Below are 26,473 nucleotides of genomic sequence, written 5' to 3'. Positions count from 1 at the left end.
AACCACAAAAACATCCAAGTCGAAGTCCTGGCTATGCCAGGACAACCCCAAGAGTTACACTGCGTGCCTGAGAGCATTGTCCAAATGCCTCTTAAGCTCCATCAGGCTGGTGCTGTGACTGCTTCCCTGGGGAGCCTGCTCCAGTGTCCAATCACCCTCTGGGTGAAAAACCTTTTCCTAATATCCAGCCTAAGCCTCCCATGACACAGTTTTATGCCATTCCCTTGGGTCCTGTCAGTGGTCACCAAAGAGAAGAGGTAAGTGTCTGCCCCTCCTCTTCCCCTCAATCTCCTCTTCCCCAGGCTGAACAGACCAAGTGCCCTCAGCCCCTCCTCACACGGCTTCCCCTCCAAACCCTTCACACCCTCACGGCTCCTCTGGACACTCTCTGACAGCTCAGTGTCTTTGTGTTGTGGCACCCAGAGCTGCCCCAGCACTGGAGGTGAGGCTGCCCCAGCTCAGAGCAGAGCAGGACAATCCCCTCCCTTGCCCGGCTGTGATGCTGTGCCTGATGCTCCCAGGACAGGCTTGTTCCTCCTGGCACTGCTGGCTCATGCTCAGCTTGTCCTCAGCAGGACACCCAGGACCCTTTCCTGCACTCATTTCTGCTTTCCAGCCCCTCCTTTCCCAGTCTGCCTGTAATTCCAGGGTTGCCCCATTCCAGTATCAGAATCTGGCTCTTTCCCTTGTTGAATTTCATGTGGTTGGTGCCTGCCCAGTCCTCTCATTTGTCAAGGTCTCTTCAGGGCATCTCTGCCCTGGAGGGAGTCAACTGCTCCTCCCAGTTTTGTACCATCTGTGAACTTGCTTAATATCCTGGCCAGTCCTGTGTCCAAGCCATTTGTGAAGAGCACAGGGCTGAGGATGGAGCCCTGTGGAACCTCCCAGTGACAGGTCACCAGTCTGGTGTCACCCCATTCACTGTGACCCTTTGTGCCTGAGCCCTGAGCCAGCTGCTCACCCCTTGCATGTTTATCCAGATGAGCACTGGATATTTTATCCAGAATACTGTGAGAGAGACAATATCGAAAGCTCTGAAGAAATCCAAAAAGATTACACATCCACTGGCTTCCACTAGTGACATACACTAATGACAGGTCACCAGTCTGGTGCCACCCCATTCACTGTAACCCTTTGTGCCCAAAACATGAGCCACTTGCTCACCCATCACACGATGGGTTCAGCTGTGCACCTAACAGTTTGTCCAAAAGGATCCTGGGAGAGACAGCATCAAAAGAAATCAGAAGAGATTACACCAACTGCCTTCTCTTGGTCAGCTCAGTGGGTTACTTCTGTCATGAAAGGAAACGTAAGTTTTTCAAGCAGGACTTTCCCCTTTGACTGCACTGTCCTTCAGGTGTTGTTCAGTAATTCCCAGATAATCTTCTCCACAAATTTACCAGTCACTGAAGTGAGACTGACAGGCCTATAGTTACCAGGGTCATCTTTCCTGCCAGTCTTGAAAACTGGGACAACATTTTCCAGCTTCCAGTTGACTGGCACTTCCAAAGACCATTGAAAATTCAGAGAAGTCTCACAATGACATCAGCCAGCTCACTACCCTCGGATGAATCCCATCAATCCCCACAGACTTATGAGGATTGAGGTGGAACAGTAAATACTGCACAAATTCGGGGTTGGGTGGGAATTTATCATTCTCACAGTTGTGGTCCTCAGGGTTTGGGACCCCTCAAAGCCACTGGTGCTGAAAACCAGGGTCAATAAAGCAATAAACATCCCTTTCTTGTCTCTGTCCCTCTTAGTGAGGTGGCCATCCTCCTCCTGTAACAGGCCAGTAGTATTTCTGACTGCATTTTGCTATTAATGTGTTTTTAAAAACCTCTTTTTATTGTTCCCTACAGTTCTGGCCAGCTTCAAATCCAGTTGGGCTTTGGTCGCATGAATTTTCTCCCTCAAATGTCAAGCAGCATCTCTATTTCACCCACATTGGCCAACCTTGCTTCTACTGGCCATACCCTTTTGGGTTTTTTTTGCCTTAGCTCTCTCAGCTTTCTGTCTTGCCAGCTTGACTTACGACATTTTGGAATTGCCTGCTCCTGTTCCCTTAGGAGATGGTGCTTAAAAAGTGGCCAGCACTGATGTACCTCAGCATTTTTAATAATGGTCTCCCAGGGTACTTTATTGACTGAGCCTGAGGTTGAAGTTTTGCTGGCATTTTTCCTCCTGACATAGAGATTTTAATGTGATCGCTTTGTGGTTCCTGAGGCCAGCACAGCTGCTCATCTCCACTTTGCTCACAAGATCATCTCTGTTGACAAGGAAAAAATCAAGGAGGGTGTAGGAAATTCTACCTCCCCCAAAAAAGGCCCCTGGGATTTCATCCCTTAAAACAAAGAAATTCCTAAGGACAGGGGCCTCTTTCCTTATCAAAACTCGCGTTATCTCTTAGGATTTCTATTGGTTCTTAAAGTGTTACAATAATTGGTTCTTTTCTTACTTAGAATTTAAAAATAATTGGTTACTTTGTAAAGTGTAGATTCTATTGGTTAAAAGTTCAATCCTCCAAAAACCTAGAAATACCCTTTGTTGTTCAATTTAATTTAATTAGACTGTTGCTAGCAATTTCCCTTCGGAGAAATAAAGTTATCTTCGGAACTGTTGCAGCACGTCCTCAAGCCTTCATCCTTAGCTAGCGAGTAGCTGAATGGTTCTGCTACCCAAGTTCTGAGCTATCTGGACTTTGTGTAGCTACCTCGGGGGTTGGAAGGCATCCAGCCTCCCAAAAACAGCTACAGGAGGGCACCTTTCTCAGCTGGGTCCCTTATACCATACCAAGAAGTTATCATCCATGTGTTTTAGGACTCTTCTGGGCCTGTTTGTACCATCCATATGGTGCTCCCAGTTAACATCTGGCAAGCTGAAGTGCTCTACCAAGACAAGGGTGGTTGATGTAGAGATATTCCTTAGTTCCTTAAGGAATAATTCATCAGTGTCCTCATCTTGGCTATGTGGCCTGCAGTAGATTCCACAATGGCATCCAGTTTGTTTGTCCCTTAGGTCCTCCTTACCCAGAGGTCCTCAACTGCAGCACTGCCAGCTGCAGGCTCCATACATTCCAGAGGTTATGTACAGACAGTGCCACCCCTCATCTGTCCTGCCTGTCCCTTGAAGAGCCTGTAACCAACAGGGCACTCCAGTCACAGCACTCATCCCATCAGGCTCTGCTTACACCAGTGATATATACTTAAGCCAGGAAGGAAGATGCACTTTGTAGGTGGAGAAGACTCATTTGGGTTACTTTGAACGAGTAATAACAGCTGAACTCCAATAAGGACAAGATCACAGAAGGCTTTACTAAAGAGTGGATGTATCTAAATGTACTTATGCTAGGCAATCATTAATGAACCAACAGGCACAGTAAATTAGTTAACTTGAGCAGTAACTTAGCAAATATGACTAATCCTTACAGACAAGAACATGTCCTGTGAGTTTTCCATGATGCTGCTATACTACAGTATCTGTAAAATTCACAAAACAAAAGGTAGTGTTTTAGTGGTTTAAGTTTGGGGGCTTTTTTTAAAGTGCTCTGTCTGAAGACTTCCCAGAACAGTTCCCCAGATGGTTACTGAAGAGTCTGCAGACATTCTTGGTCAGTCTACATGCTTTTCCCTCCACCTCTGTCCCCAGATAAAGACACATGGACAAACACATGTTCTCCACTATAGACATTCTCTACTTGGGATTTCAGTTTTGGGATGCTTGTGGGGGCAGTTGTTTCTGTGACAGCTAAAATTTTGCAGATATCTATGTGAAGAAGGGAAAAGGCATCAGGAAATTTAGAACTAATTTCTCACGTTGCAAATGGCTCCATCTGACTTTAAGCAGCTCAGGACTGTGCTGACACATTTTCCAGTTGTTATACAGGAGGAAGCCAAACATTTGTTAAATTTCTGAAAAAGAGTCCCCAGGAGAGAGCCTCCCTGCCTGCAGTTCCTACACACATCCAGGCTTGCTACAGCTGTGATTGTGAGATGGAAGTCTCTTTACTGATTTGTCCACTGTACTTTGGCTTGTGCTCAGTAGCACTCCAATACAGGATGTAAACACGTAGCCTGGGGTAAGCCAGTGACTTGGAATCCACAGCTACTGAAATAACATACAAATATGTACAGTGAGCACTGTACTTCTGAAAGGCTGCCAAAACTTGCATGCTAAGGGAAATAAGGCAGAGTCTTATTATTGATATTTAAGCATTGCTTCAATCTTAAAACTTACACTTACTTTTACTCTTCTTGCTTTAACAGACATTCCTTGGCATCTACAGTAATCTGACTTCTTTCCCAAAAAGAAAGAAAATGGATAATCAAGACATCTTTCTGCTAATGGTAAGTGATGAACATGACAACCTGCTTTCACCATATCCTTCAAACTTTTTACTGGTTAGTTTCACCTTGTGTACTAACTGAGACCAGACTTGCTCGTAATTTACTTTTTTGAAAAGCCATCTTCTTATGTAAAACATGCTTAAAGCAAGAGTATGCACTTCACCTTGGACTGGACACATCATGGGTATTGTGGAACAATTTCTGTATCTTGTTGCTAGGAACAACTCCCACTTTCACCAGGTATGAATAGGCTTCCACACTAAAAGCCCAGAAGTGCTTCCCTTTGGCAATGCCAGTGTCACCAATGATGTAATCCAGGGTTGTGTAGCATCCAACCTGCAAGCGCTCAGACCCCAGAAGCAGAGGAAATCCAGCCCTGCTTTCCACAGAGGTTCTTCTTGGGTTCAGCTGGAGATGTTCACTGTTGTACCCACATTTGTCATCAAAAAGAAAACTGAAAACTAAAAAACAGAAAAAAAAAATCTGCTTAGTTATGTATCTGGCCCTCTGTGCTTATAAACTACATTTTAAGTCATACTGGCATTAGAATTTGTCACTTTTAAAGGCTACCAGGAATGTCATGCAAGCTAAGTCTCTGTATTTTTCCTACTTAACCTCTAACAGTGCTTCTAAACATTTATGAAACTGGTAACAGTGTAGGAGACATCTGTGAGCAGCTGGAAACTACTTTCAGCTCTTAACACTGACGGGCATAAGAAAACCCCATACCTGGAGCTGGAGGAGTATGCATAATAACTTCTCGGCTCCAAGGGCTACAGATGGACCCTTTGTACCCTCTAACTCTAAAGGCATAGCTGCTGTCATCATCAAGATCAGATATTACTTTGCTTTTGCCACAAACTTCAGTCTTCTGCCATGTCACACTCTCCTCTTCTTTATTAAGCTTATGATACTCAAGAACATAGATATCAGCTGAATCTGTCTTCTCAGGGCATTCCCAGCTGATCAGAGCTTTGTTGTACATTCTGCACTGCTCTTCATTGATTTCTGGTATTTCTAGACCTGGAACACATGAGAAATAAAATCTCAGAAATTTAGATACATGTTGTTGTGGAGTTAACCATACAATCAGTCCCAGGTAACCCAAAATGTTATTGTATTCCACATCTATCTGTGCCCAGTGAGATTTCAGTCACTTTGTAACTAGGAACTATTATTATATTACTATTATTTTTGGCCCATTGCTATTTTGTTTTTTTGGTAAACTGTTAATTTTCCACTTCTATCTACTCATATCTGTTTTTACTTATTGGTGAAAAGGGATTGGTTAAAACTGTACTGGAAAGAAATTACTTTTAAAGCATCCACCTCTTAATACTGTCTTAAACCAAGACATAACCCCTCTGTTGAGCTATAGTACTGTTAAGGGGGCAATCTGACTCTCTCAGTTAAAAGGAGTAGATGAGGATGGTTCTCTGTTCATAAACTTAAATAAATCCCCTATTTTCTGTTTATGCTTTGAAAGGCTTGAGCCTTTTTTATTTTTCTGGCAGCTTTAAAAACTATTACTTTCATGCAATAAAAAGCTTTTAGAAAGACTGTGTGTGATGAAACTACAATATTTTGGAAGCCAGTGCAAACTGGTACCGAAGGCAGTATCATTTTAGCTTCTTTATGAAAGCTGAAGCTAACACTGCTGCCAGGTAATGCTTTCTGAATCGTGGAGACAGAAGGAATGATGCAAGTCACAACATTGAGCTCTGCAACTGCTGCCCTGTCAAGTTTTGCCTTTCTCCAGAGAAGTCTTTAAAGCTGAAACTGAGAAAGACCCAACGCTCTCAGAATTTACCATTGGAATGGAAGGACAAGTCACTAAGGATGTCTTCTTGCTTGGCAGTGTCCACCACAAAGTCTTCAAAAGTAGTTTCAGCTGCTGGCCTAAAGCTCTTGAGAGACTCAGTGGCTTTTTGGATTCTGAAAACACAGAAGTAGGATAGCACCAAACAAAAAAGGCAATTCAAGTTGGACATTCCTTAAAGTAAAAGTGCTATGTTTTGCTTTAAAAAAGTTCTGCTTTCATGTACTTACTGATGTCTCCCAGAAATTTTTGTCTCTCTAGAAAGATCCTCATATGCAAAATTTAAGGGCCTTTTGCACAGCAGTGTAAAGATAATGAACAGGTAATCATTCAGTTGGCTAAGCATTTAAACAATTTGGAGCATTATGTTCAAAGAACAAAACTGATGTGAGGTGCTGTAGAGAACACAATGATCAGAGAGCTTAAATACAGGAGAGACTTGTTATATTAACTTGCAAATACCTGATAAAATCTCTGAGACAAGGAATTTGTCAGGGAGCTAAAGAGACTACCCTTCCACTGCAGTCCCACTGAACAGGGCTAGGCATTGTGGCAGGACAAGAGAACTCCTCTCCTAAGTGTTGTTTCCTGATGCACTTGCTAATGCAGAATTCCAGCTGAACATGACCAGAACCATCTGGCAAAAATACAACTGCATAGACATCCTGGAGAATACCTGCACCTCAAACAGAAGATATTTAACATACCTGACATGAAGTTGTTTTGCTGTTTGAACGAAGCAGGAGGGATCAGTTTCTTTAAGCACTTCTTGAGCATATCCTACAAGGCCATTATTTTCCAGGAGCCCTTGGTATTCTTCCACTTGTGTTTGCAATTTTTCCAGCCTTATATTCTTAGAAGTTTCAATTGCCCTAAGAGCTGCAGATTTCTTCTCTTCCAGGACGTAATACAATTTCTCAAAACTCTGAGATGCTTCTTGTTTAGCTCTTTCACTGTTGCACTAGGAGCAAACAAAAGACATTTCAGACAGATTCTGTATCACTGTGGCTCTGTACAGAAACATACTTAAGGTTGTTCAAAACATCACAGTAATCTAGTCATCCATTTGACAGACAAGACTAATGAGCTTTGTTAAGCTATTCAGCACCAAAAATAAGGTCAGCACACCACCCAAGCTAGTAAGCATTTGCTGTCTTTAACAGAGGATGAAGAGCAGAAAAGTATTCCTCTGATTACGCCTTGAGTTATGTATTACATTTGTCTAGACAGCTCATGAAAAACCACTGTAAAAACATATCAGTCTCTGAAGTCCTCAAGTCTTCCCAAGAGCTAGATTCCCTTCCACCTTCCCCAGTCGCCCTGAACTGAGGGTCCATGTTTGCCCTCTGAACCATAGTGCCACCTCTGACTACTGCCCTGGATAAAAGAAACTTCAAAACACAATCTGTAATCAAGATGCACCAGTACCAGAAGCCTCTACAATTTCTGCCTTCATGTTTTTCAGCTTGTATGTGACTCTTCTGCAGGGAAATTCTGCCCTTAATTCTGACCTTCTCAAGGTAAACAGGCAGCATAAATAGTGCACCATCATAAATACACAAATGCCCTATGTTTAACCCACCTTGGCTAAGATATCAAGTAAGCTTTATTTCATTAAAATTTACAGCAGCACCCAAAAATGAACTTCCCTCTGTCTGCTTCCCATACTGGCAGGACTAGATCGATTCAGTACTACCATAAACTGCTCAAAAATCGTTTCAGTACTTCACTGAAAAAAACAACGTTTCAAACACTTCACTGAAAACAGGTTTGAATTCTTCCTGTGTCTGTACAAGGCCAACCCCAGACAACCCCAGGCAAGCCACTCTTACCTCTGTTTCTTTCAGCAGCAGATCCAGCTGTGTGATGTGAGCTTTCACCTGGCTCTCCTTACTGATGAGGTACTCGATATCTTTTGAAAGCTTCTCCTGTTGAAGTAAAACAGCAAGAATAGGGCATCTCACACAAAGTGACAACCAGCACAGAAGGTCATCCAGCAAGCCCTCAGTTTATCTAGCCACAAGGACAAGTGTGACACCAGTTATGAGCAGCAGTCCTGTGGAGAATTGATTGGTGACCTGCAGTGATTGCAAAGCAACTGTGAGTGAGACTGGTGGCACAGGCTCTAAAGATCAGAGGTCAGCTGGCTCCCAGTCACCCAGGAATCACTCTTAGATTGGGAAAAAGAGGCTCCAGGACATTAAACTCACAGAAAGAAATTGACAGTTATTAACTCATTTGTAGTAAGAGTTGGCAGAAAAATGAGAAGTTCAAATCACAGATTTAGGACCGTCCCTGTACTACCTTAGCTGCAAGAATTAGCAGTTGTACAGGAAAAGCCTTGCAAACTGGTGAGGAGGCCAAAGAGCATTCATCTGATTTTTTTTTTTCCTCCTAAGAGCAACAGAGGAAGAAAAGGAAGAAGGGGAAGTAGGTGCTGTCTTTAATAACTACTTGATGTTTGCAAGTCTTCTCTGTTGTGCTTTGCTTAGGAAATTAACAGCTATGCAGCTTCAGAAACATACAAAGATATCAACAGATACTTCAGATGCAAATTTTTCAGAAGTGCTTCTCAAGTATCCTCTACCACAAGCTACCTGAACACTTATATTAAAAGAAGTTGATTGTAAAGTTGATTAACCGCTTACACCTTCTGCATTGTCTGTACTGCTGTACAATTATCTGAAATAACATGAAAGCATTTATCAGGGATTATGTTTCAAGCATCATAGCCAACACAGTTTAGTTTCTAAAACATGCCCTGCATCACATTAATATATACATTAACCAGTGTTGCACAACAGGCCTCAAGTCTAGTTCAGGGTGTCCTAAACACACATCCTGGGTTCTATCCAGTGGGAGTTTGTTCTCACATCAGAAGTATTCTTTCCCTTCTTAAGGCCAGGCCCAATGATATTTTCTTTTACCTTAAGGGTTTTGTAGGCAGTGCTCATGGTTGTTACTCTATGGTTTGCATGACCTCCACCCAGTTTGCAAAGATGACAAACAGGCCTTCTACAGATTTCACAGTACATGTTTACTCTCTCCATTTCGTGTTCTGGACACATCAAAATCTGTGAGGGGGAAAAAAAAAGAATAGCAGAAACAATACAGGTATACTTCCAAAAATGGAGGTTCTCAACAAAAAATCAAAACACCCAATCAACCCAAAGCAGCATATGATTTCATGAGTGAATTTTTTATAGTCATTTTGTCCTCTATCTTTTATATCTGTTAACGTCACTGAAAGCCACCAGATGAGCACTCACAGTTTCACAAGGTTTACAGTAAGTAAACCTCCAGCAGTGTCTGTGTAGCTTCCATATAGCAATCAATCTTTTGCTAACCCTGCCCATGTTGTTTGCAATATCTCAAGCACCCTACACTCCTGCTCAGAGCTGTAAATGCAATATATAACACACCCAGCCTGTCAAACTTAGCCGTGCTCATGCCAGCATGTCTTGCAACAGCTATGAACTGTTTCTTAAAGCAAGACCTGACATAGCACTGTATCAATTTAAGTCTAAACTACAGTTTGATAAACCACATATCCATTGCTCTTGGTAGCCACCACCACCAGCTACAGTCATTTGAAAGACAAAAGACTACAGTGTTTCAATCTTTCTTTCTGAGTCCAGTCACAAGCTGTTCACACTGAGTGCTACTTGCACGATTAGCTGAAACACAATTGCAAGAAAGCTGCTGTTTGGTAAAAATTATCTTTCAAAAACTGAACTTACTGAAATAAAAGCTCAAAGAGTCTTAAAATGTGCTGCTCAAGTCCAAGCTCAGGCAACAGAGTAAACCATATATAGTATGTCTGTGTGTGTGTGTGTTGGTTTGAAAAAACAAACAATGCTTGCTTTGCCTCACTCTAGAATACTGAAAGGCATCATTTGGGTCATCTATTCCATAGAAGTTACCAAAGAGGAGCTTTTGAGGAAGCTTTTCAGTTTCAATATGCCCCCACAGAAGAAAAGTCAGAAAAGAGCATAAAAATAGAAAATTGTGAGCAGCACAAATATGGACACAGTGAGCTAAAACCTGAAACCAGCTTTCAAGTCTCAAATGTTATCTTAGGCTATGGTGAAAAGCCCAAAGATGCCACTCTCACCAGCACTTTAAGGCTATCATTAAACCAAATTTGCAATTAGCAAGCCCATTTGGATTGACTACTGGATTTGGAAGGAAATAAAAAAGGGGAAAAAGGAAGCTGTCAAGAAAATCAGCAGGCAAACATCTCCAAAAACTACAACCAGTCGGTTAGTCTGTGAAAGTAATTTTTCCACAGCAGTGTATAGCCAGCCACACCTTACAGAAAATCCATATTTTTATTCATCTCCTCATATAAGCAAGAATTACAGCCTGCATGCAAGAGACAGCAGAGGTCAGCAGACTGCTCTGTCTTCTCTCACACCTCAAGAACAATCAGCCCAGTATGTTCTTCTCCCATCCCCACCACACATGCTACAAAGTGCTCTCCAGCCTGGCTGTAAATTAAAGTGGTGACTGAGAACATTGTTTAGAAAATAAACTAATTTCTCATGCTTTCAGCTCAGGTCTTAAAAATGCAGTGCAATGAAAAAAGACAGTTTTCTTCCTCAAATCTCAGAAAAGTTTCTGTAAGATCACAGTAAAGATTAGCTTATCACTATTGGGGAAGTTTTCAAAAAAGTAGATGTATCTAAAGCTGACTACACTATGCTTTTCTCCTTTTTTCCCCTCTTCACATCTGCACATGTAATTAGACACAATTCTAAATCCTGCATGTGTACACATACTCAATACATCAGTGTCAAAATAATTTAAAACACTTCACCCCATTTTGTCCTGCTTCAAGAGAATTCAGCTTTTCCAGACTTTTATTCCTGAATGTAGTTGTCTGTAGTTTTATACTACATGTTGTCTGCATGTAGTATAACACCATAGGGCACTAGGAGTGCACAGGGATTGCAAGATGCCTTTGGTATTTTCAAACAGCAATGTTGCAGCTGTGAGGGTTTAGATGCCATAGAAGAGAAGCTTTTAAGAAGCTGTACAGCATTTTAAAGCAAGGACTAGAAGACAGTATGCAAACTATCATCCTTCTTATTTATCCAACAGAGGGGCATTTCACACAATGTGTGTGCAGGAACATTTGAAAGCAAATGAAACACGTGCTCACTTTTAATTGGCAGTAATGCTTTAGACTCAAGAAAAACACCACCCAGTCGACTTCTGGATGTTCAACATCTGCCAGCTTGCTAACTTTAGAAAGTCATATTTTTCCAGCCTCACAAGGAAGGTACACAAGCAGTCAAGAGCTTCTTGTACATTGCACATTAATCAAATTTACTTAATTCAATCATCATTTAATCAGGGCTCCTCCAATGTAGACCTTAACTCCACCTTCTGCACTTGTTAGATGTAAGGAAGGAGAGACAAACGTGCTTGGTGATGGATCAAGTTCAAGCCCAAAACATCCAAAGGGGATGTGCCTAAAGGGAGCATGGAAGAGGCCAGGTGTGTCAGTTTTTAAGTTTACCACACACAGGCATCCTCCCTAAGCGCTCCCATTCTAGATGCTCAAGAGCAAGGTGCCAATAGCACCAGGGCTGTGGATTCACCACTTGTAAGAACAATTCACTTAAAAGCTGGACTTGATGATCCTTGTGAGTCCCTTCCAACTTAGAATATTCTGTGATCTGTGATTATTAGGGCTTAAAAAAAAAAAAAAAAAAAAAAAAAGAAAGAAAAAAAAAGAAAGAACAACTCAAATCGCAAGTAACACAATCCATTCCACAAAGCAAAACCCCTTATTTTTACAGGACCCTTCAAGTACGGTCTCAATGTCCCCTTCAATGACAACCACTTGACCATCAGCAAGGAGCAAAAGCTTGTGATTCACTCAGTAAATAACAGCAGTAGTCAATAAATCAATCATGGTCATAAAAAGCAGCCATCATTGCACAGACATGTCTGCAGCTACATGAGAATGCTGCAACCTGAATTCTGTAAAGTACAGTATACTTACCTTGGGCCTGAAGTTGGTGGTTGGTCCTACATATTCGTGCTGGGCTTTCACAGTTCCCCAAGGATGGTGTATTTTGAAGCATTCATTGCAGTAGCTTGCACTGCAGTCCATGCAGCTCTTGGTGGACTCCTGAGGTGGAGGTTTGCAGAAATCACACATAATAGCAATGGCTGCCCTGGCTGCCTGTCTGTATCTTTCCACAATGGTTTCCAAAGTGAAGTTGCGAAATAAGCCATTGATGCCACGCTCTCCGAGATCAATATCCCGCTGGCAACTCGGACAAGGAAACAGAGTCGATCTAGGAGTCAGTGAATTGCGTTTTCTGCCTGTGTAGACAACAGAACCCAATTCAGGATGAGCATAAACCCAGCTGGTTTAGATTTTAAAAGAAGCACAGGAATTTACGAACCAATACCAGACTGTAGCACATGGTCCAAACCAGTACAACACCAATTCATATGCAGTCTGCCAAGCCAAAGAGAATACAATTGCCCTGACAAGGTAGTGTAGTGTCTCACTCCAAGGGGCATTACATACTACTACTCTAAAACTTAATTTTATTTAAATTTAGCTCTTGCAATTCTATCTTCTTTGTCTAGTTTTGGATGCACTCAAGCTGTAACATTTTGAAACAAGAAACACAAAACCTCGTGGAAGGAAAGTGGGTTTTTAGACTAACTGGTTACCCAGATAGAGAGCAACAGCTTCCTAATATATTGAAGTGAAAGACGCCTACTCCCAGAGCAACAGAAATACATAGCCTGAAGTTTGCTTTGGCTGAGTACAAACTTACTTTACCCAAGAGGCATCATAAAAAAAACCCAGGAAAACAAGGGAACAGTATGACATCTCAGCCAAATCATTTAATCAAAAAAGGCTGAGGCTGATTTGGCCCCTCCTGAAAAGCCTAAGTTAAGGAGGGTTGAAAAATAAGCCCTGCACACCAAAGGGAATCTGAGGTAGTTATACCTGAGAGGTTACTCTACCCTGAACTGAGGAGCCACGGATCTCCCCAGGGATGTGTTAACCAGTGTACATCTATCTTTATTAATTTCTAAAGGGGGAACTGCAGAGAAGCTGCACTCCTACCAAACAGCTACACAAATTTCCCCTGTCTCCAAAAAAAATCACATGCTCAAGAAAAGCCACTAACTTAAGAAGACTTTTGAGTCTGTTAAGGAGATGGCTCACACAGAGACGTTATTCACAAGGTAATATTCCTGAGGTTATCAAGCCAGGAGTTCATCCTGTCTCAGTCATGAACCCACAGGCTGCAACTACCAGAAAGAATCCTTTATGTTTTTCAAAAGCAGGCTAAGCCAATCTTTAGGCTTAACTTGCATCCTCTCAGCTTCCCCTTACAAACAAACAAAAAAACCCATCTTCTGTAGTGCTGGTGCATTGTTTTAAGATCTCTTTGAGAGCACTGCTTATTGGTATAACTAACTGTTCTGATTTCATCTGGGTTAGCAATAATTTTCTTAGTAGCTGGTACAGCGCTGTGGTTTGGATTCAGTATGAGGTTATTACACCCTGATGTTTTGGCAGTTGCTAAGTAGTGCTTACCCTAAATCCAGGGCCTTCCAGTTTTCTATGCTTGATCAGAGAGCAGGTGCATGAAACTGAAACCAGGACACTAACAAATTTGTAAATGGAGGTATGACTTAAAGCTGAATTCTTAGTGTTGAAATTAGCACTTCTTCAGAAAGAGAAATTTGTTCCTCTCTGTATTTAATCAGTATTTTCCCATCCAAAATGCTAATGCTTTATTTCTTACTGAAGTGTCCTCTTATGCTACCCAAAATACACTTACTTAGTGCTGCTCTCCTGTTACTCCTTCACCTAACAATCCAAACCCTCCATTCCTATCATGCCCTTTTGAGTTTCTTCAAATAAAACACCAAACCAACAGTCCTGTAAGGAATTAGTTCCTTTAAATATCTTTGAAATTAGACCCATGGTAGTTATGCATGACTGTCAGCTAAGAAGTCACAATCAGAGCATGGATAAGAGTGCATGCACTGACAGTCTCCCACCCAGCTTGGTCTCATGCCTTTCTGTAAGCTCTGAGCAGAACAGCTAGGCTGCATTTACAGAACAGGATGGGTGACACAAGGCACAGGTATGCAACTCTCTGCTTTAGGGAGCAGATACTCTTGTCTGATTTCACTTTTTTTTGTACTTACTTGAAGTGAATTAATTACTGCACATCCTGCAGTACCTCTAACTTGGCATACACAGCAACACAGGCATGCAAGGCACAGCAACAACAGTGAAACACAAACTGTATTTCCAGTGTATGCTGCAAGCTAGCACTGCACACAGGAACACAGAGAAATCTTCTACACAGACTTCTACAATGTCCTAGACAAAAAGATGACTTCACATGCAGTGCCATGCAAACAACAGCTACAAAAAGTGATATAGAATATATACATTTGCTGCAACTAAGAAAATAATCATACAATGCGGCACGGATTGGGACTGCCTACAAGTGGAATGCTAGACCAGAGAGCAAACAATGACAAAGCAAGATAACAAGGAAAAAAAGCATGGTGCAGTGGTCAAGTTTAAAAATACAATCTGAAATTCACATCCATCCCAATGGAGGCCTTTCATTCTGCCTGTGGTGGACCGAAATGGGACTGTCATCATGAGCCATGCTCTGCAAAGACTGGTGACATTGTTTACAAAAAGCAATCCAATATAAAGGAAGTCCTGCACACCTTCAGATGTCTCATCCCTTTTCATTGACAGCACTGTGAGAATCTAGGCTGGGGGTTCTTTCTTTCCTGTTTTAAATCCTGGAAATATATTTGCTAAGCCTCTTGGTGAGCTCTGCCACTTCAATACTCAAAAATAAGGAAATACATTCTTTTTTTGCCTAGTGAGTGTTAAAATATTAACACTCTAGTTTGCTTTCTTCTTAAAGGATTTCTACACTTGTATTTTAAGAAGAAAGCACTGATGAAATAATGAATTGCTTTGGACACTGTCTTTCCTATCAGTATTGTGTCCAATTTGCTGAAAATAAATCCTAGTTATTAAAAAAAATCCAAACAAACAAAAAGCACGCACACAAAAAAACAGCAACAAGCCCCTTGGATTTCATAGACATATTTAGATGTGCAGCTCAGAAAAACTTTGCTCCTACCCACATTTTCTTTTACACTTTGTGAGTTCAGCTTACAACAAGCAAATATATATTTTGTGAAATATTAGAAATCCTCACATGAAATTTTCCACTGTGATTTGTAAACTGATTGCTCCACTTGCAGTAAGTTGCTCAATCAGTTACAAAAAAAAAATATCACAACGTACACTCGTGCTCAGACTCACAAATATTACCATACAGATTGGAAAGACTCAAGTCAAAGAGCAATCTTAAGCATGTCCTTTAAAGACAATGTTTAAACATCATCTTCCCAAGGAGAGGTACCAACACTTAAAATATTTAAAAGTCCAAGCTGCAGTGAATGGTTTGCAAAGGGATAAGACATCTTAAAGTTGTGTTTTTCAAGTAAACAGTATTACCAGAATTCTATGGTTGTGGAAGACAACGACATTAAATGTGTGAAAGTTTAAAAAAAACAGATTTAAAAGTCAACTGGATTCTCTTGAAAGGTTGGGTTTTTTAAAAATAGAAATGTATATTGCCACCCCATAACTCAGTTAATATTTTTGGATGGGCTTTTAGGGGGAAGGAAAAGGGGAAGGGGAAAAAACAGATGGGGATAGCAAGGGGAAGGGGTAAAGAGGGAAGGGGGAGAGAAAAAGGGAGTGGAGGGGGGTGGAGGGAGGGAAAGGGGAGAGGGAAGAACAGAGAGGCCTCATAAGAGCAGCCAGCAGAGCTAAAATGTTACATTCAGATACTTTAGTTTTTCACAAATCAAAAGAGCTTTCTGCAAAAAGAGCAGACACAATAGCTTTCCAAGAGGTCTGACAGTATCATATGGTATCTCTGTTTTATGACACTTTCAGCCTTCAACTGAGGCAATTTAAACTTCCTCTTCTGATCAGCTGCTTTGTCCTCCACTGAGTGTGAAATTCAGATTTGTGTTTAGCTCAGTTCATATCTTTCTTGAAGGACACCATATTCGTATGAATTGCTCATGTGTCTGCCCAAACTGTGGCAACAAGGAATTTGGGGACTTTCTCTCCCATTTTTGACAGACCATTACATTAAAAAAAACAAGTATCAGTATTAAAAAACCCCACGCAATGGCTGAGCTGCTCAGACAAGTTCAATTTTGGAAATGAGATATAATTAAAAGACTGGCTATCCTTTGATAGTCATTAGACACATCAAATATTATGAGTCTGTAAGTGTAAAATGTTTAGTTTTCCTCACATATTCATGTGCTGTGATAAACTGTGAGATTCAGAACTACCTACATGGTGGTAGGTGTAAATTTCAGTCTGTTTGATCTGTTCTTCATCAAATTAAGCAGGCTTAGATACAATAAAGAACCAATATTGCATTCCATTTAGAAGGGATGGCCAAACACGACCTGTAAACGTAAGGAAGACCAATCCAATAATCACACTTCATTACCAGTAAGTCAGCAGTTTCATTGAAACTTGGCCATGTAGCTCCTGGAGATTAAAAAGCAGGGCGTGGAGGAGCTGGTGTGGTGATTGCTGGGGTTCTGTGTGCATTTTTGAACCCACCAATGTATATTCAGTCATACACACACAAGGGAAAAAAATATAATACAACCCTAAATTGAATTCCAGTCCAGTTGACCTTTAAATCAGTCTTGCACAGAATGAAAAGCTGTCCTTGTAGAACTTCTTTGCTGTACCTTTGCTCACTGCAAAAGCTTTTTTGTGGACTTGACCACTGACAAAAAGCTATATGCTAACCAACAATATTTAACTCGAGATCTAAATGCTAGACTATCTCTAGCCAACACAAGAAGTGAAGCATTTCTACCTCTGCACCCAAAAGACCTCCTCTGTGAGGCTGCAAACAATGAACAGAGAGCTGTTTAGACATCAAAAATGAGATATACCATTGGTTTACAATGGTTCAAATGAAAAGCATCAACTCTTTTCTCTCCTGTGGCTGTTAAACTCCTGCAGGATTGAAAGGCAATAATGTTTAATTTCCTAGCATATCAAACAACTGTAAGACTTAAGCAGAACAGGAGAAGGGAGAAAGAAGGCATTGGGGGGAGGGGCACAGGGAGAGACATTTCAAACATTTGCACAAGTGTCAACATAACCACATTACATGCCTTAATTGCACCAACACTGTAATTACAGTAACATTAGAGATAATGGAACAGCAATAAGAAATGGCCTTCATTTTCATGTTACATACAGCAAGATTTTGTTAATTAAAAATTATTTTCAATACAATATAAACAGAGGAGTATTTTTAAACCAACACACTGGATTTTAAGCAGCACATACACTCCATTTCAATTAGTTCTGCTCTTTTTACATTAATATAAATTGTACATGTCTTGCAAGCTCTGTGTGTACAGCAAATACAGAACATGACCAAATACAGACCAGATCCTTCTGGCATACAAAGAATTCAAATGCCAATCCATTTTAAATAGATTATATTCCTTATGGAGACATCAGGAATTCTTTAAGTGAGGGGAATTAAAAAAAGTGCATAGTGGGAAGACGGTGTCATATGCATTTTGAAATGTGACACTAAGGTCTTGACACTGACATGCCCTGCACAAGCCTCCCACAAGTTCTAGCAGGTTTTTGTTGCATGTGTATGAGACCCCACTTTGGATCTTTCCTTGCATTTTCTCTCTTATGGAGGTGTTTTCTTGCAAATTCCCCTACAGATCACAAAGCTCATTTAGCAAGGCAATGCACAGTTTGAGTACTCCAGATGCAAGACAACAACTATGCAAATGTGAATTGCAAGCTGGAGACCATTGCTGATACCAAACTGGATCGAGAGCAAATCTCACACTCAATATAGCAGTGGAGCTATAATGCCTGTAACATTAGAAGCAAAGACAGTATAATCTGAATTTTAAAATCTATTCTTTAATGCTTCCATTTCCATACACTTTTCATTCTGCAAATCTGAACTGTCTGAGACGATAATTTTCCTGTGATGTGTATCTGCCCAACGCTCTTTGAGGTAAGAGGGGGAAGCTCATTATTTCCAAATCTCAACCCTCCCTTGCTACTCATCAAACAGGTCTTTAGGCAAGCAATCAACCCTCTGTTATCAGGTCAGATGAGGAGATATATTCCCATCAGTTTGCTGAGATGGTGGCAGACCACAGTGGTTTTAAAGATTACAACTCCTGCAACAACTTGTATACATGTTATCTCAGGACAGGGTGGTGGTGGCAAGGACAGTAGCAAGAACTAGTGGATTTTTGCTTAACAAACTGATCTGAAAGAATACCAGCACTAACAATTCAGTACTATACAGTACTAAGTAGTTGTTTAAAAGAAGTTGGTGAAATTGCACTTTTGATATGTGAAAACTGGGAAGGATGAACTTTAGTAACATGAAATATAAGACAGAGCTTTAGAGTTGTCTCGTTGGTAACTCTTCCAGAGCACAGGGGAGTGTGGTTTTAAAGTGGATAATTATGTCAGAAGAAAGCCTGAAAACCAAGATGAGGTACCTTTCAAGAAGAAAAGCATGCACAAAGCACTTTCAATGCATCTGTATAAAAGCCAACCAACTCATCCGTGGATTACAAAAACTGCAAGAATCTCTCTAGCTCAATACTACAAAGAGCATGAGGAGTCCTAAGGCTAAGAACTCCTTAAATCTTCAAGCAGACCACAATGAAGGGGAATGTTAGGGTTGTCTGCTTACAGTCAGCTGTCCTTCAAATCCACAACCATGCAATAATATAACCAATGGAAAATTATTTACTGCACATGTTATGAAGTGGGCAGGACAAAGCTAGCTTGCAAAGTCTACACAGGCTCAGAAGGAAATCAAAACTACTGCACTGGGGCTGGTTGAAACCAGAGCAAACCACTGGCAGGCAATAAAATCACCAAAATCTACATCACCATGCTACTGAACATGATGCTATTGCATCTCCATGTAACTGAAAAGCAGAAATACACAAACACAATGGTTATAAAGATTTATAGAATGCCACAAAGACAAATCTATTCTAGATTAAACAGAGTGCATTGTCCTTAAAAATATTCCCATTGTTCTTGACACAAAATGAACAAGAGTAACACTATCCCTAACTCATCTCTATAACCGCATCAGGAGTACCAGGAAGACATTTTACCAATGCAGACACCATTCAGCTCAAGACAGTCTAATAATAAAATCAGGAAAACATGCACAATTCTGATACATACCTGATCTATTAATCCTGTCAATTCTGTCCATGCTAGAAGCAGAGATTCTAATTCGAGGGCTACTCTGATTAGAGGATTCGGAGCCTCCATCAGCAAAGGAGTCTTCAAATGCAAAAAGTATTTCTTTCACACATTTGTGACAGATATTGTGCTGGCAGGGAAGGATCAGTGGATGGGTAAACAATTCCTTGCATGCTGGGCAGATAAGCTCTCTTTCAATACCCTTAATGGCAACCTTCATGATAGAAAGAGGGGGAAAAAAAAAGTGTAAGTGCAGCAAAACACAAGCCACCAAGACTTATGGCACTGCTCTATGCCACCAAACCCCAGCTCTGCAGAATAAATGCACACAGTTTTATCTGGTTTGAGGCACTTCTCTGGCTAAAACAAATCTCAATTAACATTTATTAAAGCACTGACAGCATTCATTTCAACTGAAGTGAGCATTGCCACTAGGCAAACTCAGTTCATCTTTAGGTCATGTCTGCATTGCAGGGGAGGGAAGAAGGGGAGTAGTCTTAATTCCACTCAAGGACCTAGTGAAACGAATGCAACCATACTTCTTAACAATAGGAGTCCATATGTTTAGCTTGCTCTCTGGCTTGCGAAGAGGGGAAAAAAAAAAAAAAAAAAAGAAATTAAGTGTCAAACTGGTTAAACAACAGGCTTTTCCGTGTAATTCACGTTTAAGGGCTGACACTGTCTTGAATTCACTAGGGCAATAGTTCCGAGTCGATAACATTATTTATTTACTTATTTATTTATTTATACGTTTATTTACGTCTTTTATCTGTGGCACAAAGAGCCGCCTGTGGATCGGTGCGGCTCTTGAGGAATTCCGTGGCCCCCTGGCAGCGCGGCGCCTCCGGGAGCGCTTCCCTTCCCCTGCGCGCCCCGCGCCCGTCGGGGCCGCCGCGAGCCCTGCCCGCCGTCCGGCTGCCGGCACGGACGGGCCCGACAGACGGACAGACAGACAGACAGACAGGCACACACCCCCACAGCCCCCCGCAGCGCTCCGAGCGGGACGGCGCACCCCGCCCGGCGGCCGCGCCCCGCCGGTTCCCCCCGCGCTCACCGGGCTCTCCAGCAGATCGCTCTCCATCCCCGCGCCTCCTCCTCCTCCTCCTCCTCCTGCTGCTGCTGCTGCTGCTGCTGCTGCGCCCTCAGCCCGGGACTGTGCAGCGCCCGGTGCAAGATGGCGAGCGGCCGGGCGAGCAGGAGAGCAGCCGGGCGAGCAGCCGGGCGAGCAGGAGAGCAGCCGGGCGAGCAGCCGGGCGAGCAACCGGGCGAGCGGGCGGGCGAGCGGGCGGGCGGGGCGGGGCGGGCGCGGCCCCGGCTGCCGCCGCTCCGCGGAGCTGTCCAGCCGCCCCGCCCGCAGCCCCGGGACCCCGCCGATCGCGCCGCTATTGTTTGGCTCCTTCTCTTTCGCCGGGCGGCGCCGGAAACCCGCCCGTCCCCGCTCGGCCCCGCCGGTGACCGCCTCCCGAGGTACCCTGCCGCAGAATCGCTCAGTCGTGGGGCGGTTTGGGGTGGAAGGGATCTTGAAGATCGCAGAATCACAGAATCAATCAGGTTGGAAAAGACCTCTGAGGCATCGAGTCCGATCTGTGTCCCAGAGCCATCTTGTCAACTAGACCTTGCCCTAAGTGCCACATCTAGTCTTTCCTTGAATACCTTCACCACCTCCCTGGGCTTTGAAGAAATTCTTTCTCATGTCCTACCTAAATTTCCCCTGACTCAGCTTAAGATAATGTCCTCTCATCCTAAACATCTCATTCCAATCCCCCCCCACTGTGACCAGGGGCACCTTCCAGAAGAATGGATTACTCAAGCCCTCTTCAACCTGGCCTTACTCCAGGGATGGAGCATCCCACAGCTTCTCCAAGCAACGTGTGCCAAGCTCTCGCCACCCTCTCAGTGAAGAATTTCTTTCTAATATCTAATCTAAACCCATTCTCTTAAAGTTTAAATTCATTACCCCTTTTTACACTACTGCCATGCAAAAACTCACTCTCCCTCTTTCTTTTAAGTCCCCCATAAGTACTGAAAGACCACAATAAGGTCTCCATGGAACCTCCATGCTCAGCAGTCCCAACTCTCTCAGCCTGTCTTCACAGCAGAGGTGCTGTAACCCTCTGATCATTTCTGTGGCTCTCTTTTGGACTCACTCCAGCAGTCTTGTCTGTCTTGTGCTGAGAACCAAAGAGTTGGATGCAGTACTCCAGGTGGGATAAACCTCCCTCAAGCTGCTGGCCACACTTCTTTTGGTGCAGCCCAGGATAAAACTGACTCTCTGGGCTGCAAGTGCACACTGTTGCCTCATATCCAACTTTTCATCATGAGAACCCCCAAGTCCTTCTCCTCAGGGCTGGTCTCAATGACTTCTTCTCCCAGCCTGTCATCCTGTTTGGAATTGCCCCAATCCAGTTGCAGTCCTTGCACTTGCACTCACTGAACTTCATGGGCCCACTCCTCTGGTTTATCCAAGTTCCCCTGGATGGCATCCCTTCCTTCTTTTGTTTTAGCTGCATTGCTCAGCTTTGTGCCATCAGCAGGTTTGCTGAAGGTGCCCTGAATCTCACAGTCCACATCATTTATTAAGATACTGAAGAGCACCAGTCCCAAGAGAGGAAATCCAGTCATTACTGGCCTTCACCTGAGCACAGAGCCATCGGCCACGTCTCTCTGGCTCCAGCCAGCCAGCCAATTCCTCATCTTCCAAATAGTCCATCAGTCAAATCCGTGTCTCTCCAATTTGGAGATAAGGATGTCATAGGGGACCATATCAAAGGCTTTACAGAAGTCATCTCTTAGAATTCCCTTGTCAACTCTTGCAGTCACCCTATCACAAAGGTGACCAGTTTGGCCAGGCACAATTTGCCCTTATTGAAGCTGTGCTTGCTATGTCAGACCACCTCCTTGTTTTTCATGTGCCTTAACATTTTTCCATGAGGATCTGTTCCATGATCTTCCCAGGCACAGAGGCAAGGGTCACAAGTCTATAATTCCCCAGACCTTCCTTTGCCCCCTAATTAAAAATAGGTATGGTGTTTCCCCTTTTCCAGTCACTGGGGACTTTGTCTGGCTGCCATGGGTTCTCAAATATCGTGCAGGAGGCATGCACCAGGCAGCTTTTGTGGCAGCTAGGATGAAAATTAGGTGGGGAAGTGGTTAGGATGGCCAGCACATCCTACCCTTCCCTTACAGCATGTTTCTATTGGAAAAGGGGTAGTAAATACCCTTCTCACCATCCACCAGAACAGACAGAAAATACTTTTAAATTACCAGCACCTTCAGGTTTTGGCAAGGTGCAGACACAACTGTTGCAGTGGCAATAGTTAACATAGCATTAGCCTAGGGCAGAAGGAACACCAGTTAGCAAGCTTGGAGTGAAAGCATGCACTGTCCTCACATTACACAGTGGAAGGAGGTTTAGTTAATTAAAATACATGAAGCCTGGCTTATGTGAATGATGAAACGTTGCCAGTTTGACCAAATTTGACCTACTTGCCTATTCAAAGAAAAACATCAGGATAAGAAATTCCCTTTTCCCCTCAAAAGTACTTTTCACACGAGTCAATAAAACAAACACAGTTGAAATGCCTTATTTGAGCATTATTTACACCTGGGTTTCAGTGGTTTGGATATAAAACTTTAATGGAAATTTACACTCAGAAATCATGAAGACAGAGGTGATTTTTTACATGTCCAGTACTACAAAGAAGAACTTTCTGCAGAAGAGTTATAAAGATATTATTTGGCTTTTACTTTGGCAACCAGTGTCGTAAAAATACAGAGTTCTCTGCTTGAAATTGTTCTGATAATGCCAGTAAATGTACAGTATGTGTATTCAAACTGAAACATGTCGCTTAGCTGGGCGTGGGGAGAACTGGTTGGTAAGGTCATGTCTTGTCAGCCTTCCAATTGTGTTTTGAATAATGATTTGCAAGCCTCTGAATAAGTACATTATATCTTACCCACCTCTACTAATCCCCAGCTTTCCTGATTCCAGCTTTCCTTACAGGCAGGTAGCTTTTAATAAGCACTTGTCTGCAGTAGCACACTACCCACCACTGGTTCTGGACTGTTGTGGATGCAGGGCCAAATAAACTATCAGTCTCAGACTAGAGCAAAGCCCCCTTGGCTCTAGGGCTGCCTTTGATACAGTAGAAAGAAATTTTGTCCTTGGTGGCTCAGCAAGGAAAACCATTCTGTGCTCCCTGGCAGAGGTGCAGATGCCAGCACAGGTGGGTGCTGCTAGCACAAACACACATTTGGAGCACACATTTCCCCTGTCCTCTTGAAGTCTTCACATGGACCACATTGCCAGCTACTGTTACTGCCAGGACTTGTGAATGATTCTTTGTTCAATCTCTTAATAGATCATTAAGGTATTATCTTGTTTGTGTACCTGTTTGCTCTGGCTTCTGGATAGTTTAGAGCAAGAGTCTAATTACCACCTCCATCACATAAAGACATTACATGGAAGAAAATGTCTTTGAAGGTCTCCAAAGGGCAAAACTCCCTCTTCTGCACTTACATCTTTATACTAGCCTTTTGATCCTCCCCTGACTCAGGACTACTAAATTTGCTGTGCCAAAATTCTCATTAACTTCAGGTACTGGGAGGAAAAAGCAACAGCTAGGAATGGCTGATACATTAAAAAGATAAGAGCACAAACCAGTGTCAGAAGAGACTCCTGTCCTGAGCTTCTGAAAAGGGCGTTAATAAGATCAGCATGGTTACAGAAGTCAGATCTATCCTTCTGCTTTGTTTCCAGCCAAAAATGTGCATCTATTGGACACCCATTCTGCTCACAAGGGACTCCTTTTGCATGGAGTACTACCTGGGCAGGTTAAGTAGCTCTACACCTCCTTCAAAATTCAGCCCTGTTGCCTTGGCAGACAGGGTCTGACCACGAGTTACAGCATGCCCTGCACTCCCAAGACAGCAGAGGAAAACAGAAACTAGGATGGATGGGCACTGCCATCCTGTTTCCCCCCCCACCTCAGGTTAAATATGCTTCTAAATTCGATGACTGATATGCAGAAATCTCCCAAGTGCTCATTTGCATTAACTATCATGATAGTTTCAGGAAGGATGCAGCACTGCCTTCCAAAATAAAGTAAAAATCCTACACTTGTTAAACAGTGCAGCTGCAGTCCTACTGCAGGAAAAAACACAAGCCTGTCCCAAAGCACCAGGAAGGTTCTGCCAACACCTTTTCTGCCTTCAGTAAGTCCTCAGACCAAAACTTTTCACAACATTTATTTTCATGCTGTTTTTGCAACCACAGCTTGAGTCTGAGTCAGTTTCCTGCTGGTCTGCCTTCCTCTGAGTGAAAATATTAGATCCAATGCATCACAGTGGAGATACGCAGGATGAGAACAGAGCTAATATGACTGACCTGGGGACTGAGCTATCAAACAGAAATTTTTCTCCCTGCTCAATGTATTTTCTTCCAGGATGAGTTCAGAGGGGTGTTAGCCTCCTCCTGCTCTCTGTAAACTGGCAGTGATGAAATTTGCTTCTTTGCTTAGTCCTGAACAGTTGAACCTAATGAAGATGACTTCTACCCACAGGATTTTCCCAGTCATGCAGGTTGAAAGATATATTGTCCCCTCAGCAATAAGGCAGGAGTTTATGCTGCCTGAGAGAAATGTGCCTGGCTCAGGAATAGAGGCTCAGTTTTGTCTTCACGATGGCTGCCCTTCAACTGTGTGACCCTGAAGAGCTAGCAAGGATCTGTAGACCTTGGGTGTTTCAAAGTAAGCATAACTATGGCCTGAGGATCTCATCATAAAACAAAAATATCAGTCTCTAATCCCTTGGTTCAGGGTTGTTTGTCTTCTCTGCAGAGATGTGCTACAGACCATAATCCTCAAGGCTGGACGGGTTTCCTAACAGATCCCATAACCTGATCAGCTGGACTGGACAAGTTCAGAGGGTCCCACGTGCCACTGCTATGCAGAGTGATGAGTCAGTAAAGACTGCACTCATTGAACTGCCAGAATACTGGGTCTGAAACTAGCTTTGGGTAGGATTTGTAGCTAGCATATCTCAAAGTGTGCTAGACTGGTTCAGTGTGTCTTTGCTTTTTAACTTACTACCACATGTACAGTGCTCTGCTTTGGTTCCAGGACACCTGGAAAGCTGCAGAGGATCCAAGGAGCAGCTACATACAATATTCCACACAGAGGAATCTGCTCTTTCATAGATTGTAATCACTTACCAAGCAAATGAGAGAATTCTAATGAAAAAGATTCCCCAAAATAAAAGACCTTCAAATCAAAATATCTTCTAGCTCTGAATTAAGAGAGAGTCCTACCTCTAAAGAAATTATTACAGTTTAGCAGAAAGAAAATGCAAGGTTATTTTGAAAAGGATTTAGAATATAAACAATTTGCATGAAAAAAGGAAAAAAAATACAAGAAAACCAGTCGCAGGCTCAGTTTCTAACACCATAAAGATACGACACAATCAATAGTACAGTACACATGGGACACATCAGGAGCTTCTCTCCTTCACTTCAGACTGTGGATACCCCTGTTACAGAAGACAAAGCTGGCAGCTCACCCTTGCCTTGTCACATCCCATGTGCTTCTAGGTGCTTCAGGGAAACTGTTGGAGTGATGAGGACATGTCTAAGATGTGGAAACACACCTCTGTCACACGGCTGGCTAACCCAGACAAGTAACTGGTTAAAAGCAGCCAAGACAGGCAGGTTGGATTTTAACTGCTCTTGAACTGCTAGATTTCAAATTCAGACCTCTCTGAAGTACCTAACAAAGCTCCTGCCTGACACTGACCTCCAGGTTATCTTTCAGCCAGAGTCACTTCTTTGTGCAAATACCCCTCACAATATACACATATTCTGGCATGCTTTTCAATACTCTGTAGAAGGAAGAAAATTGCTGTTAGAGAATTTTCCTCATAGGGACCCAAACCCCAAAGAAGCACTTCCCTTCACGT

At 42.6% G+C, this 26,473-nt stretch overlaps 1 protein-coding gene across 2 annotated transcripts in view; it reads right to left on the bottom strand.

Annotated features, from left to right (window-relative positions):
• Positions 1 to 26,473, bottom strand: part of TRIM36 (tripartite motif containing 36) — a 34,578-nt gene that overhangs the window by 4,929 nt on the left and 3,176 nt on the right. The window contains exons 1-9 of one of the 2 annotated variants that reach the window (XM_056514307.1): positions 20,577 to 20,648; positions 19,502 to 19,736; positions 12,179 to 12,504; positions 9,093 to 9,239; positions 7,998 to 8,093; positions 6,873 to 7,126; positions 6,157 to 6,281; positions 5,076 to 5,369; positions 4,510 to 4,807 (exon numbers count right to left, since the gene is read on the bottom strand). In XM_056514307.1, the coding sequence (XP_056370282.1) occupies positions 4,510 to 4,807; positions 5,076 to 5,369; positions 6,157 to 6,281; positions 6,873 to 7,126; positions 7,998 to 8,093; positions 9,093 to 9,239; positions 12,179 to 12,504; positions 19,502 to 19,736; positions 20,577 to 20,603 (1,802 nt within the window). In that variant the 5' untranslated portion in view covers positions 20,604 to 20,648. Of the gene's footprint in view, positions 1 to 4,509; positions 4,808 to 5,075; positions 5,370 to 6,156; positions 6,282 to 6,872; positions 7,127 to 7,997; positions 8,094 to 9,092; positions 9,240 to 12,178; positions 12,505 to 19,501; positions 19,737 to 20,576; positions 20,649 to 26,473 lie in introns of those variants that run through there. The other variant, XM_056514308.1, reaches the window with a different exon arrangement.

This window comes from Oenanthe melanoleuca, chromosome Z, assembly GCF_029582105.1.
Source record: "Oenanthe melanoleuca isolate GR-GAL-2019-014 chromosome Z, OMel1.0, whole genome shotgun sequence".
Classification (NCBI taxonomy): Eukaryota; Metazoa; Chordata; class Aves; order Passeriformes; family Muscicapidae; genus Oenanthe; species Oenanthe melanoleuca.
The sequence above is the reverse complement of the archived record's forward strand: the minus strand, read 5'-3'. Positions and strand labels throughout refer to the sequence as shown.